The sequence below is a fragment of the Pleurotus ostreatus genome (assembly GCF_014466165.1).
Source record: "Pleurotus ostreatus strain PC9 chromosome Unknown scaffold_6, whole genome shotgun sequence".
NCBI classification, from domain to species: Eukaryota; Fungi; Basidiomycota; class Agaricomycetes; order Agaricales; family Pleurotaceae; genus Pleurotus; species Pleurotus ostreatus.
Window position 1 is genome coordinate 1733787 of NW_023503161.1, and position 14573 is coordinate 1748359.

The 14573-nt window shown below is 51.0% G+C and overlaps 6 protein-coding genes across 6 annotated transcripts; 3 read left to right on the top strand and 3 right to left on the bottom strand.

Moving 5' to 3' along the window:
• Positions 1-162: 162 nt before the first annotated feature.
• On the bottom strand, positions 163-1607 carry SEC61_2 (translocon subunit; the record flags this gene model as incomplete). Its single annotated transcript, XM_036778337.1, is given in 4 exon segments — positions 163-462; positions 530-1152; positions 1232-1592; positions 1605-1607. 4 exon segments carry the CDS (start codon positions 1605-1607, stop codon positions 163-165), a joined length of 1287 nt encoding a protein of 428 aa, XP_036629765.1.
• Positions 1608-1719: 112 nt separating this feature from the next.
• Positions 1720-3191, top strand: PC9H_008831 (uncharacterized protein; the record flags this gene model as incomplete). Its single annotated transcript, XM_036778338.1, has 6 exons — positions 1720-1743; positions 1800-2143; positions 2205-2314; positions 2365-2578; positions 2655-2961; positions 3063-3191. The coding sequence occupies 6 exons, from the start codon at positions 1720-1722 to the stop codon at positions 3189-3191; spliced, it is 1128 nt and encodes a 375-aa protein (XP_036629766.1).
• A 1781-nt stretch (positions 3192-4972) lies between these two features.
• PC9H_008832 (uncharacterized protein) lies at positions 4973-7010 on the top strand (the record flags this gene model as incomplete). Its single annotated transcript, XM_036778339.1, has 6 exons — positions 4973-5135; positions 5339-5767; positions 5821-5909; positions 5958-6274; positions 6335-6746; positions 6846-7010. 6 exons carry the CDS (start codon positions 4973-4975, stop codon positions 7008-7010), a joined length of 1575 nt encoding a protein of 524 aa, XP_036629767.1.
• An 865-nt stretch (positions 7011-7875) lies between these two features.
• PC9H_008833 (uncharacterized protein) lies at positions 7876-8568 on the top strand (the record flags this gene model as incomplete). Its single annotated transcript, XM_036778340.1, has 4 exons — positions 7876-8130; positions 8181-8362; positions 8431-8500; positions 8533-8568. 4 exons carry the CDS (start codon positions 7876-7878, stop codon positions 8566-8568), a joined length of 543 nt encoding a protein of 180 aa, XP_036629768.1.
• Positions 8569-9435: 867 nt separating this feature from the next.
• PC9H_008834 (uncharacterized protein) lies at positions 9436-10445 on the bottom strand (the record flags this gene model as incomplete). The annotated part of the gene is made up of 4 exons (XM_036778341.1): positions 9436-9934; positions 9970-10118; positions 10178-10262; positions 10315-10445. The coding sequence occupies 4 exons, from the start codon at positions 10443-10445 to the stop codon at positions 9436-9438; spliced, it is 864 nt and encodes a 287-aa protein (XP_036629769.1).
• A 2429-nt stretch (positions 10446-12874) lies between these two features.
• PC9H_008835 (uncharacterized protein) lies at positions 12875-14012 on the bottom strand (the record flags this gene model as incomplete). Its single annotated transcript, XM_036778342.1, has 3 exons — positions 12875-13621; positions 13676-13760; positions 13822-14012. The coding sequence occupies 3 exons, from the start codon at positions 14010-14012 to the stop codon at positions 12875-12877; spliced, it is 1023 nt and encodes a 340-aa protein (XP_036629770.1).
• Positions 14013-14573: the final 561 nt, after the last annotated feature.

Here is a 14573-nt window from a genome sequence, read left to right on the forward strand (position 1 = left end):
GAATATATTCATATGAATATATTCGTATTAGACAGTTCTCACATTGGGACGACAGGTGCTACAATATACAAATTAGGAAGGGCAACCTAAGCTGATGCCGCCTTACGGATGTATCACGAAAGTATGCCAATTAGCTTGGCTGATGTATCACCCTGCCAGGAACTAGTGGCCGCCAAGCGCAGCGGCAGTCGGGATCACACGCTTGAGCTCTTTATACATCGAGCCGTCACGGTGCCCCGCCATCACCAAGCCCTGGTCCTTAAGCTGCTTTGCCACCTCGCGCGGACCCGAGCCCGAAACTTCGATCCAGGTCTTTGAGAACAACGCGCAGGTGGTTGAGATGAAGATAATGTAGATAGCTGTGTGGATGGGGTCGAGGATGGCTTCTTTTACAGTGTGCGGAGGGGACATGTAGTAGGCAATGCCGGAGGTAGCTGCGAGTTGAGGGGAGTCCTCCAAGGGCTTAGGAAGGAAGTGATCAGTGGCAGGCTCTCACAGAACGTGTGACGCATCTATGATCAACACGTACCTCCCATACACCAAGAAGGCGAACAAACAAGTTATCAGGGAAGCGCGTAGCAAGCATCTGCGAAACAACGAACACATTCGACGTAAGCGCTGACTCGAGCATTATCGGCATATTTGACGTGTAGAATAGCTTGACGGGGTATGAGCCACGCTGGCCCCGGATTTTATTCGACTTGACGGGAATCTCGAGGCGGAAGCCCTGGAAGTAGATAACCACCGCAAAAATAACAACCGTGGCGATTAGGTTCATGACATTGGGGAGTCTGTCGCGCCAAAACGCCTCTTGAAGTGCGCGTCCCTTGTCGTTCCAGGAGAAGAGGAGGTGGACGAGGGCGACGACGGCACCCTCAAACTCGGGACCACGGCCGGTGTTGACTGTCGTGGGGGAGAATGCCTTCCAAACGATTGATTCACAGATGTTGGTGGCAATGAAGAGCGAGATGCCTGAGCCGAGGCCGTACCCCTTTGTTAAAAGTTCGTCAAGGAGAGTGACGATGAGAGCCGCCGAGACGAGTTGGATGATGAGCAGCAAGCAAACACCTGCACCAAGGTCCTTTGGCTGACCGTATAGTCCTGTCAGCACGTATACGGTTGCTTGGCCAAGAGATATGATAATCGCAAACACTACAGACATTCCCGCATCAGCGCTCAGCATCAATGTATTCATCCCCCCATCAATGAGAAAGGCGGAATGCGTACGTACGTTTCTGTGCACCTGCGAAGAGAGCTCTGTCCTCCTTGAGTGAGAAATCTACATCAATCAAGTTCGCGCCCGCGAGCAGCTGCATGATCATGCCGGAGGTGATAATCGGTGAGATACCGAGTTCCATGAGTGTTCCACGGTTCGAGGCTAGGATAACGCGCATCCAATATAGAGGATCTGAAGAATCGGAGGACATGATGCCGTACAGGGGAACCTGCGAGCACACAAGGAAGATGAGGAGGGTGACGGCTGTCCATAGAATTTTCTGGTTGAAGGGGGCTTTGCGTTCGGGGTCGGAGACTTCTGGGAGGATTGGGAGGAACGGGTGGACGAGGTTGAGGAAGCGGACTAGGGCAGATAACTAAACAGTGACCATGATGATTTGCCAGTCCGACCGGTTGAAGTCAGCGTTCCTCCACGCCGGGCGCTTCATGTCAAACTCCGTGTCACTTCTCCAGGTTCTCGACTGCCAGTGATCTCCTAAAATTATGTGCGGTCGGTATGCGTTACCTGTAAGTCGGCTCAGTTACTCTCAAGCCCATTGTCCTGACATATACGGCGCCTTTAGCGTCAACAAGTCCACCGCGTCGCAGAGCATCCAGCGCACCCAAATGTCGGCGAATGGATTGATGAGGATCGGTTCGTCCCTCGGTACAACATCGCCCCACGCACATACGCTCCTGTCATTCGACGGCGTTCCCTCTCCGAGGCCTCTTCTCAGTCGAGCCAGAGTGATAGCCGTGAAGACCTGATCATGCAAACGATGCGCTGGGGACTTGTCCCGTCGTGGAGCGATCATGAAGACAAAACACTCAGTACGACCAACGCCAGGTCAGAGAACCTCGTCGAAGGCGGCGGCGGCATATGGGGATCTATCAAGGGGAAGAAGAGGTGTGCTGTTGTAGCTCATGGGTGCGTTGTCCCGCCTGCAAACAACCCCATGTCGCGCTGAACGGGTGGGATCAACGGGCAGATACTATGAATGGTTGACGAAAGGCAAGGACAAGCTCCCACATTTCATCAAGCATACAGACAGCCCGCTGATGCTCATGGCTGGTTTGTACGATTGTGTGATGCTAAAAAGTGCGTTTACCGTCTACGATGTGTATCATTGACTGGAATATTGTATGCAGATTCCGATACACCTCTCTGGACCTTCACCATCGTTACGACGCCCGCGAACCCATCCCTGAGTTGGCTGCACGACAGACAACCCCTCATTCTCTCATCCCCGGAGGCTCTCCGCACATGGCTAGACACCTCGTCGCAATCATGGACGCCCGAGCTAACAAAACTCGTCATCCATCCCACCAACTCCAGTACCGACAGGGAAGGCAAGCTGGAATGGTGTGTTGGTATTTCTGCACCATATGGATGAATTGACCGTGTCTTTTCTCTCTCGTATATTTCACTCGTATTGCAGCTATCAAGTGCCTAAAGAAGTCGGCAAAGTTGGGACCGAATCGCCCTCGTACATCGAACCCGTGTCCCAGCGGAAAGACGGCATTGAAGCCATGTTCGCCAAGGCAAAATCCAAACCAACTGCGTCGTCCCAGCAGCCCTCAGCTCCAACAGAACATACTATGACTACTACAGTTGTCGCCAAATCGTCTCCGCCTTCCCCGCCTTCACAGAAACGAAAACGAACTCTGAGCCCCGATCCCGATCTGAGTTTAACATCAGAAGTGATAGCGCTTCCCGAAACAGGCCCGTCAAAACGTTCTTTCAAGGTACGGTTCAATTCTTTTAATCGTTCCCCTCTGCTTCTATCGTGCTCGCTGTTTGATACTGATACTAAGTATCGAATACCTTTGACTATACGACTGACTAGCCGGCCCCGTCGTTGCCACCCACCCCAAAGAAGCCAAAGAACACCTCGTCGAGCCCCAAGAAAACCAAGGCCAAGGCGGATAGCTCCAGCGGCTCGGCGAAGATTACTTCCTTCTTCAAGAAGGAATAACTCTGCCAACACTATGCGCCAACCTATATCTTCCGTGGTCCCTTAGTATCTACTCGCTCTTCCGCTGCCACCATCATCTGTACAATTTCTTTGCTTCCCCGGCTCTCCTCGTCTCACGTTCTCTGGATGTACATGGTCCTGCGCCTCGAATCAACTACAAACCCATTTCGCAGAGGATCGATTTATTGAATGTCGTGCTACCCCTGTGAGCAAGCAGGTGGCTGCCCGACGGTTTGACTGACTGTTGAAGGGATTGCTGCACCTAGCATGCTCATGTAGGAACTGGCCAGGGAGGTTGACTTGGGGAACAAGGACGATCTTCGACGCTGTCTGTGTCTGGATCCACACAAGTTCAGTTTCGGTCATCTGGAAGCTCTGTATCATTAATGTTCGCGCTGTACATGGAAGAAAGGTGGTGATTCATGCACATGTGCTGGCCTGGCGAGCCGATTGCGCCGTCGCGGCGATGGGAATATATTTGAGCTTCAAACCTCACCATGCATGTGCCCGTCGAATTGTGGAAGTCCTTGCTCAACCTCGAGTGTTGTGCAAGAGCCTTGTCGAGCGATCTATACGAGCAGAGGTTTCCACAACCGTACCTGCTTGCAAGATTTGACGGCACGCAAGTAGAATCCTAGAGCAACCATAATCCCGAGCTCCAGTCCGAGTCATCAACACACTATCGTCAACGATGCACAATCTCCGGGCTTTCACGCTCGACGGCAACAGAGACGAGCTTAAGCTTGAATGACTCGCGGTATCGGCACGGCTCTGTGGGGAATGTACTTCGCACCAGGTAGAAACTGCATGCCAGCACCAAACTACGAGCACAACCGACAACAGTACAAGTCTTCGCGCATCACGGCTGGGTGGCTGGAGCTTTGGATGATGATTTTAATTGCTACTGGACGACTGGCGAGACCGAAAGGACAAGTTGCTATATAGATTTCTCGCGACGCAAAAATGCATCATGCGCAGCCAATGAAATATGTCTCCCTAGACAGAACACTGACAGTGGCATTACGGGAACGGCATCGGTATTAGCAAGACTTTTCTCGTCCAAGGAGGAAACGCACTCACCGGCGGGGTCCCCGCTGAGAAAGGGAAACATTTCTCGAGAATCCGCCCTTGGCGATCTGCGTGAAGAGTGGTGAGTCCTTTGCTTCTCTGAAGATGCCATCCACTGTCCCCGAGGACCAACACCTACGCAACGGCTGACCCAACAACACCGCGACCAGCTGCGAGGCTTACCCATCTACTCAGCCGGCGGAAATGCTGCGTGGACAGCGACACAGCGAACTCAGCAGGGACCACTGCAGTACTGGCGGCTCGGCAAAGGCACAATCTCGCGTCCGCTAGAATGGTACATCCGGTGCCCTTCACTTTCCTCAGAGACGAAGGAGCCCAGAACAAGCCGAACTGCGATCACCCCGTTGGCGAGCACATGCGGACACCGGCGACCATAAGAGCGAGGCGCGAGCAGTCTAAGGGAGGCGGCAGTCAGCATGGATTCCATCGGCTGTGTTCTTGCTGCAACGCCCTCATGCAATCCGGGGATTCGTAGCGAGCTACGGTCCCCGAACTGCGCTGTAAGGCGCCACATCCTGTGTCAACGATACTTGCGGTTGGTCGCTCTGTGGGATATATGATGAGCGGGGGATATATAGAAAGGCGTGCTTTGGCGACTTACGAGATGGTGGAGGAAGAGAAGCAAGGTAACCCTATGTCAGATAGCATTTGACCTTCCTAGTTTGTGACTCTTTTCTTCATTGCCGCCGGACATGGCTACGCGCCGGACCTCTGTGAAGAATCTCCGACGAATTAGGGCAGACTGGCGTCAAGTCGTGGAAGACTGCACTGCTTACTCCACTACTGAACGCCTTGCCAAGATCAGAGAGGCTGACAAGTACTCTGAGGATCAGGTTTTTATGCTTTCGTATTGCGGTCAGTCTTTGTTTATGATTATTGTAACTAAACGCTTGACTTTGCCCTCTGCATGTCATTGGACCTGAACGGTTGATTGGGTCGAACCTTTACACTGTCCAGGAGGAGAATCTAGACAGTAGAGGTCGCGTAATTCCACTTATGCACCGTACGACACCAATGCTCCCCTCTTTCAATTTCCCGTTTCTTGATTTCCTGTTTAGCGCAAGTCACAGTAGTTGACTCTATCCGGAGACAGATCAAACCTCTGTCAACCAGTGCGAAACATGAGGAGTACCTCGTTCACGCTCAGCAGGCAAAGCACCCCGAGGCGATTTACAATGGCCACACCGCTGACCTCACTGGGCCGAGCATTGCGATTTATCACCCCATATTTGCGATATTCCAGCGAGCCCTCAGCCAAACTCCTTTACCCGGCGACATTTCTCGCGAAGACTTGGATTCTGCGTCCTTATTCATCTCATTGAGCACGCAATACTATACCACAGAGCCGGAACGCCAATATGCTATCTCGTCAGTCGTGGAAGCCTTGCTAGGTCCTTCGTTTGTGTTCCGGGAGACTCTCGTTCGTTGTGGAATCATTTCCTTCACGCTTGATGGGAACAGGCGAGCAAACTTTGGCCTCTTCAAACGTAACGATCCAAACGTAACGATCCAGCCTTTTCCCTGATGTTAGGCCTTATAGCCGAACTGGAAAATGGGATTGGCTTGGGCGAATCAGACCCAATAGAACAGGGCGAAACGGCCTATCTCAGCGTAGCGACTGCACCCGAGGTTTGTAATGCACTTATAAGGAGCATTCTTGGGCTAACTGGGTAACAGCTCGAAAAACTACGCAATAGGTCCTGCATGCCTTCCTTCCTTTTAGAAATCAGCGGCCCGTATCTGTCTGTCTCTGGGGCCATCTATGTTGACGGTGTTATCACGGAGCGATTGACCGGCTTCATTTCTCTCGTGCCTTTGTTATCATCTCAAGCACCCCTTGGCCATGCTTCAGCCCACGACAAACTCACCTACCAAATTGCTCATTTTTTCCAATGTCTCCGAGAATGTTCAGACCAGCTCGCTGCTGAGTACCTCAAAATGGACCCGATGGACATTGTCGACGAAAGAATCTTACTCCCCGCGCACCATTTTTCGTCCTTTTTCAACGCACATCATGAATACAAACTCACCTATTTGCAACGACTCTCCCCTAGCCGTAGCGAGCGTACCGTATTCCTCGCGAAGGCGGAAAGAGCCGGCCAGCCAACGATAGACTGTATCGTCAAGTTTGCTTCGGCCTACTGCGCAGACGTCCACAATATCGTGCACGAGGCAGGTGCGGCACCGAGGCTCTTGTACTGCGAGTTTGTACCATCGGTCGGCAAGTTCTGTGTTGTTACCGAGTTTGTCCACGAGCAGGAGGGAGCGCGCCTGACATCGGCTGGTATCCAGACGTTGCAGAATGCTGTGGGCGCTTTGCACGCTCGCTCGCACGTCTTCGGTGACTTGCGCGACGCCAATATTCTTGTAGATGGGCAGGGCAATCCAAACTTGATTGATTTCGATTGGAGCGGCATCGAAGGCAATGTCTTCTATCTGATGAATATCAACGAGCGCATCGGCTGGGTAAGGAGGGGTGCAGGCAGGAGGGCGAATTACGCGCGATCACGACATAGCTATGTTGCGCAAGTTCCTTGACGCACAGAATCAGCCCTCGATCTCTAGCAACGGCGCAACAAGACTTGCCGCAGAATAAGGATGGCCGTTTTGCAAAGAGCACAAGAAGCCTGGGGCTTGGAATACGGATGCTCCTCACAGGCGTCCATTCAGCTCAGCACTGTGTCGGCATGGGGATCAAACCCTTCGGATATGTACATCAACTCGCAGTGACGCGAGGTCATTATTTATTAAATCAATGGTAGGCCTATTCTTAGCAATGTCGCATACCTTCTATCTAATATCCGCGAGTTGTACAATATATCCATCCCTTATAAGGAAGCTATCTATGAATGTCTAGCAATCAAATTACGCAGTCCGCTGTACATAGTATCACTTCGCAATGAAAGTCACTGTGGCCATTGCACTGTGCAGCGCCACCAAAAGTTCTGTGCACGAAGCTCAGGGAGAGATAACGTGACTTTCAACACCTTACTTCCTGATTGAGACCATCGGAATTTGCTGCGTCCAAGCTACGTCTACAACTTCCTCTCATGGCTGGTTTTTACGACGATCTCGCGGAATACCCGCAATAGACTGGTGTATGGGCGCCCCAACTAGTGGAGACTCTGCGAATGGGGCCAAAGAGGCGAAAATCCAGGCGACGTCTGGGCCTCGCTACCCGTGAAGCAACCTCACAAGTGCCAATCGCATAAACATTACTTCGCATGTGAAGATGGATGCCCAATCATCCTGTATGCGATTTCATCGGCGCGAACAAAACAAACCCACGAATGTCGCCTTTATGACAGTGGTCATGATTCCGACTCGCTGATAGTACCGGAAATGCTGGGTTGCGGAACACCAAGAACCAGAAGGAGCTCTGAACAACGTAGAACTTCATCACTGGGATTCTAGTGTATGTATTTCCAGTTCTGAGCTTGGATGTGGCGCGACCGCTAGTGGATAGCATTGACTAGCAATCCACTACGCCGCGGGAGGACCTGGGTACGTTCCGTCAAGTCTGGTGTTCGTAACATAAAAGAGCCAACACATGTTTTTCTTGCTCCTCAGATCACCCAGCTCCGACAGAACAATCATGCAGTCGACTCAACTCTTCTTTTGGCTGCTACTCGGAAGCATCCTACCCGCTCTACTACATGCGTCCGTCGTACTCCCTAGAGGCGTTGATGTGAAGAAGAGCGCGAAGCATGCTGTGGCCAGTGCGGCCAGTGCGACCAGCTCGGCCAGTGCTGCTGTCAGCGTTGACGCGATGGCTACCACAGCCATCTCATTAATTTCCAAAAACAACAAAGAGAGCAAAGTTACCAGCACAGCGGTGGAAGCACCGTCCGTCAGTCCTCTGCGCCTTTCACTGAATGCATTCATCTGAACCCGCTCTAGACACCGCACGCGGCGATCCAACAGGTGATCAACGATATGCACGGCCGAAATAAGTCGATTAGTTTGGTCGCGGTCAAGTTGTTTACCCTCGTCGAGGGTGATGCTACATTGGGTGTTCCTGGCAAAGACTGGGGGACCGTCTGGATTCCCGTTCAGCCTTCGGCATCCTCGCCGAGTATAACGTATGTGTCTTCCTTTTTCTATGATGGTTGGCCCGTTCCTTACACCATGACTCCTTCATCCTCCATAGTTATGTGGTGTGGTGGACGAGGAAGCGAGGCGGGACGTTGATGATCACAAACCCAGCCAGTCCAGACGATGTACGTGCCCCACAGTTCTCACCTCTTTGCAGATCAGTAACTCGTTCATTCAAGTGGGCAGTTTCTAAAGGAGTGAAGGTGGGGGTCCCTATTGGACCAAATAAACAAATAGTCTACACATGAATGTGTAGTCGCCAAAAGCTCGAAAATATGATACGGATGGCTGTGGTGCATGGCTCCGGCGTAGTTGACAATCCCTACCTCCCCGTCGGGGGACCTGTTCAAATGATACTGCTCCTTACCCCATACTTTTTCTTGTCCCAGTTTCCGGTTCTGAATGGCCTGGCGGGGAGGGTCAAGCGAAATTTAGCTCCTACCATGCAGTATACTTCCACGAGCTCGCGTCGACGGCAGGGAAGAACTTTAAAGCACTGCGGGGTGGAGGTTTACTTGAATGGTGCTACAGACAATTAATTGCTTTGAGTAGAAATGTGGGAAGGAAAGAGTGTTTATTTGGACTTCACCTGGTACCATCATGGTTGACCACACCTGCATCATCATTGACCGGAGCAATGGCGAGCCCCTTGAATTTTCCTTTCTCTCGAGTGTAGCCGATTCTACAGTAGCGGAGCTTTTGGATAACACCAAATCCAGCCGGCCAGCGCGATCTCCAGCAACAAGGCCACAAGATTTGTCGCAGAACAAGGCGGCAGTTTTGCAAAGAACACAAGAAGCCTGAGGCTGGAATATGCGCGGCGACACTTTCACGCTTCTCACAGGCGTCCATTCAATCCAGAGCTGTGTCGTTATCCTATGGCATGGGTATCAAGCCCTTCGGATATGAACATTAACTCATGGTGATGCTGGAAGAAGATGGTTGTACGATCGAGGTCTGACTTCTATTCTTAGCAATGTCGCATAGCATACTTCAACTCTATTTATTAGCCATGAGTACTTGAGTTGTACAATATTCCACCGGAAATCATCGATTCGACTTATTCTGCGCCTAATACATACTCGACCGCCTCGAAGGAAAGTGTCTTCCAGTCGTGCGCGAGTGTGCTGTATGTCCTGAACTGCGGGTCGGCGAGCAAGACGTGCATATGCAGATGTCCAACACTATGGTGAGGATGCGAATGGAACCCATACGCAACATCCACACGGTTCTTGGTCGCTCGTAGCGTCTTCGCGAAGTCAACGGCAGAAATTCTGCACTCTTCCATCACGGCGTCCAGAAGGGCCAGACGTTGAGGAGCTGTTGAGTTGTCGTTTCGTTGATAGGCGTCAGCGACCTCGGTGTATCGCCGTTCCATAGCGTCGTGAATTGCGTGAATAATCTTGTTGATCGAGCCGTCGCTAAACCAAAAGTCCCAGAAATGGATCTTCATCTCCGTAATCAGATCGGGATTTAAGTGGGAGACTGCGTTGTACACTGTATGACCAATAGCTGTCAGAATACCGCTTCGCGTCAAGACGTTCGCGATGTCAACTTGCCTTTCTCAGAGGGGATGACCAGAAGATGCATGTACGACATCCCAGCGGCTGCGGTCTTGTCCGATGATGAGGGGTCAATGTCGCTGGAGTATAGTCTCGTGTCGTGGCAGGCAACATTGCAGATGATGTGTGAGTCCTCTGTCGACGATAGTACACGTTCAGGGACATTATGCTCGGGAAAGTCCTGTAGATACAACCAATGTTATTGAGGTCGGGGAGGACGGTATTAATGACTAAACGTACGGTGAAAAAGGTATCGGATTTTTGCCATGCAGGTCCAAAGTCGTTCGTCACCCTTCCGACCAGTGACTTTGGTACCAATCCTTTACTACGAAGACGAATCAGAACGGCGCGATGATAGTATGGGAGACGTTACTCACAGGATCTTGTATTCATAGTCATTATCGCATGCCTCGTAGGCTTTCAACTCTTCCTGTACACCGGGAGTGTTCCAAAACTCAGCTCGGAAACGTCTGAACTTGCGGACGTGGTCGGTGAACTGCATAGACATGTTGGCACTGAGTGAGAGAGACATTCCGGGGAATAATGTCTGACTTTTGCCGATAACCCGTTTTATACTCCAGTGCTATAGGAGTGTGGCCAATGTGGCCAGTGGCCAGTGGCCTTTTCGAGATGAGGTGGGCCACACCATTTCACAATACAAACCCAATACTTGCCTATTATGAGAAAAGGAGGCATTGATGGCCACCGCTATTGTCCGTAGAAACAAAGTCCACCCTGGCTGCTCGATTATGTGGTAGCTCTGGGATTGAAGTGCCAATTGCGAATGAGTATACCGGTCTCGCACAGGTGTCGGAGTTCCTGGTAGCTGAACTGAATGTAAAGGGTGGTGTGTCGTCCTCTCGTCCACAAGGTGGCTGTTAAACGTCAAACTGGAAAAGAGACGAGGAAAATCCAGCTCCTAAATGAATCTAAGCACTCATATCGAGGATTGCGAAGTTAGGATGATTGTCGTTGCCCGATTGGCTGCCCGTCATAGAATGCGACGTCAGCGCTTCAGCGGTTGCACTGGCGATCAGCGTGCGTTGTGAAATAGTCAGTGCCATGGCGCGAGCAAGCAACCTTATTTTCTACGTCAATAGTTCGTTTTAGACAAAGTAAGGCCAAATGATCATAAAGACGGTTCTTTGACAACCACCAACCCACCTTGCCACTCAGACAGATGTGGCTAGCGTTCAGCAAACCACAACAACACCGGGCCCCAAGGGCGCGATGGCGGCGATGGCAATGCTGAAAGCGGAAGTTGGGCCATGTGAACAGTGATACCCACGTACTCTCAACAACTCGATTTCAACGAGTTACGCGCCTTTAGATATCGAGGCCGCTCCAACGGCCGAATGCATGAATAGACATGCTACACGGAGGTTCATTGTGGGCCAACTTGAATAATGAGGCCCGAGGGATTATGGTTAGCATCGGAAGCGGCTGGCATTGTCGTCCTAATCGACGCGGTCAATGCCGAAGCAGAACATGAAGCTCGACATTTCAAATTTCATGGATCAAGGCACGATCCCGACGACAGCAACGAGCGGCTGGAACGTCATCACACCTGCGCCAGCGGGTGCGCGCATGTATGTCATCGGTATACTCCCCATATAACACGCAATGGCGAGTCGTTGGTTGGCCCGAATGCAGCCATGTAGTGGCATTTTCCTCAACGTCAAGGCGGTGATTTCCAGAAATGCTTCTGGGGTGCTCTCTTTCTAACCAAAACATCCGTCTTCGTAAACTGAGACGATACACGTAGGAAGAAATGAGATTTCTCAAACGCTTAGAGGCGAAATACACACCGAAACGTTCCTCAGATGCTCCACTGCATGGCCACCCCACCCCGAAGCTCGAGAACCAATAGATCCGAGAGTGTACTCGATTGCAACAACGGGGCAAACGCCTCTTCCAAGCTCGCAACTTCTCTCATTGCCGGCATGCAATAGGTCTTCTTACCATCAGGGAAAACTCCAAACGTCTCGAACGAGTTACGACTAGAAGGGCGGAGGTGTTGGTTGAGGCGCATGGAGCCTGCATACTCTGGCAAATATGGTAGCTGGTCGCAGTTGCGATTGCAATAGCTACGGCTTTAGATAGCCAGAAACGGCAAGCGATTGATCTGTTCGTTGATCTGTTCGTATAACAGCACGACTTCGGAACGTCTGATTGAATCGACAAGCAGATAGGGTATGCCCGAAAGGTGTTATGGCGAGTAATGGTAGGATTTTCTTGCTTTGGGCATTCAACTCTCAAATTTCAAAGGTGCTGCTTCGGGGAAATGGAAAGCCACTCAGCTCTAGTTTCCGAAGAGCCTGAAAGCGCATGATCGAGGGGAACGTTCCGTGAATAGAGTTCCAAGAGAAATAGTCGGTCGCGAACGGAAGGTGAGAGGACGGCAGATAACGAGCGGGATCAAGCAATTAGGAAAGTGCAGGGGACGACGAGTTCGAGCCTCGGGAGCATGATGTTAAGCGCCAGAAAGCTCACCGTGCAGCGCACGCACTTCTCTGTTTGCTGTCAGTGTTTGACAAATATTTCTGGGTAGAGCTGGAGTGCAGTAAATCTCCTAAAGACTGATGTACTAATGAAATATTTTGCGATTGAAGGGGGGTGGCGGGTTTCATACGTACAATGTTGTTTGGTAGCCTATTCTCGGGTAGAAATATCTAGACATCTAGGAACTGGGTCGTCTGGACGGCCTTTGTAGCGATCCTTTACTACTTCAAGTTGGACCCTCTTGTCGTGGAAGCAGGCTCTGATGAAGACCAGGTATGAGAATGCAACCCTAAGTAAATAAACACCAGTACTTATCAGATTTGCGAAGCGCGTAATCTATCAAAAGGATGTATATTCTTAACTCTCCATAAGCGCTGTATTGCTATCCATTAATGAGTTATACAATATGTGCATTGCGAAGCTGTTCGCGAACTTCTAACGACCCGATTGCATGGGCCATCCACCAGGAATTGGTGACTCAGTTGATCCTCCGCCTAATACATATTCAACGGTCGCGAACGAGAGCGTCTTCCAGTCATGCGCGAGCGTGCTGTGTGTCCTGAACTTTGCATCGTCAAGCAACACGTGCATATGGAGGTGTCCAACGCTATGATGAGGATGTGAGTGGAATCCGAATACGAGATCCTTCCCATCCTGAAGGCCGCTGTTCCAGGTCGTCCGTAGCATATTTGCGAAGCTGGCGGCAGAGTTTCTGCAACTGCTCATCACAGCGTCGAGGTGGGCCATCCGTCGAGGGGCTGTTGAGCTGTCAGCTACTTGATAGGCGCGAGCCACTTCGATGTATCGCCTTTCCATCGTGTCGTGGATAGCATTGATGACCTTGTTAAGCGAGTCATCTCTGCGCCAAAAGTCCTGGAAATGGGCCTTCATTTCCGTGATCAGTTCGGTATTCGGGAGCGCGACTGCATTGTACACTGCAGGTTTCGGGAAAGAGAGAGTCAATATTACTTTCGCTTCATGCTTTCCTAATAACTCGCCTTTAGAAGAGGGGATCACCAGGAGATGCATATACGACATCCCCGCGGCGGCAGTCTTGTCTGACGCCGAGGGATCGATGTCGCTAGCGTACAGCCTTGTGTCGTGGCAGGCGACGTTGCAGATGATGTGTGAGTGCTTTGTCGATGATAGCACGCGTTTAGGGACATTGTGTTCGGGGAAGCCCTGAAGATGCACCACTATGAATGACTGAAATTAGGAATTGATAGATGTTCGTACGGTGAAGAAAGTGTCGGACGCCTGCCATGCTGGGCCAACCTCAGTGGTCACACTTCCGACCAGTGGCGTTGGTATTAACCCCTTCCTTTAGAAAGAAACACAGATCAGAACGATGTGGCGACTGTGGTAAGAAAGGAGGAACTCACAGAATCTGGTACTTATAGTTGTCGTCGCGCGTCTCGTAGGCCCGCAATTCTTCGTATACACCAGGGATGCTCCAGAACTCGGCTCGAAGACGTCGGAACTCGTTGATGTGATCTGCATTATCAAGGATCATAGAAGCGTTGAGGGAGGAAATAAGAGTCGTTGTGAGAGAATGAAGATGCTTGTCGAACATGTATTGCATCTATTTTATACGACGTGGTTAAGCCATGGCAGTGTAACAGTGAATGGGCGGTGGATGACTCTGAATGAGGCGTTATTTAGGGTTGCCAAGCAAACCCACGATCTCAAAATTCAAACGCAGCCAGACTGTACGAAACTCGCGTGGAGACGACAGAATTGACAAGTCCAAGGCAGAAACAAGAGATATGATAATAAGCGCTATTGTCATTGTAATATGGTTTTTTGTGTATCAACAAATCACCCTAGGGCATAAGAATCAATCCCGAAATATCTGGCCCTTGTACAGGTTTGGCGACAGTTGAGCAGCCGGCGGAGGCTTTAAGGGCCCGGTCTGCTCGTCGAGATGTTAGTCCCTACCTGCCAAATTTGGCTCCCACGGTTGGACCAAACCTGGCCCAAACCTACTCCAAACCGACAGTTTGGTCTGCTGTACCAGGGGGTTTGCGGGTGGGTTAGGACCTTCCTGTCACATTATTATGTCAGCGTTAATATACCTGGTGGCACCTTGTATCAACTGCATTATCTATTCCCTCCAATAAACAGTACTACAGCT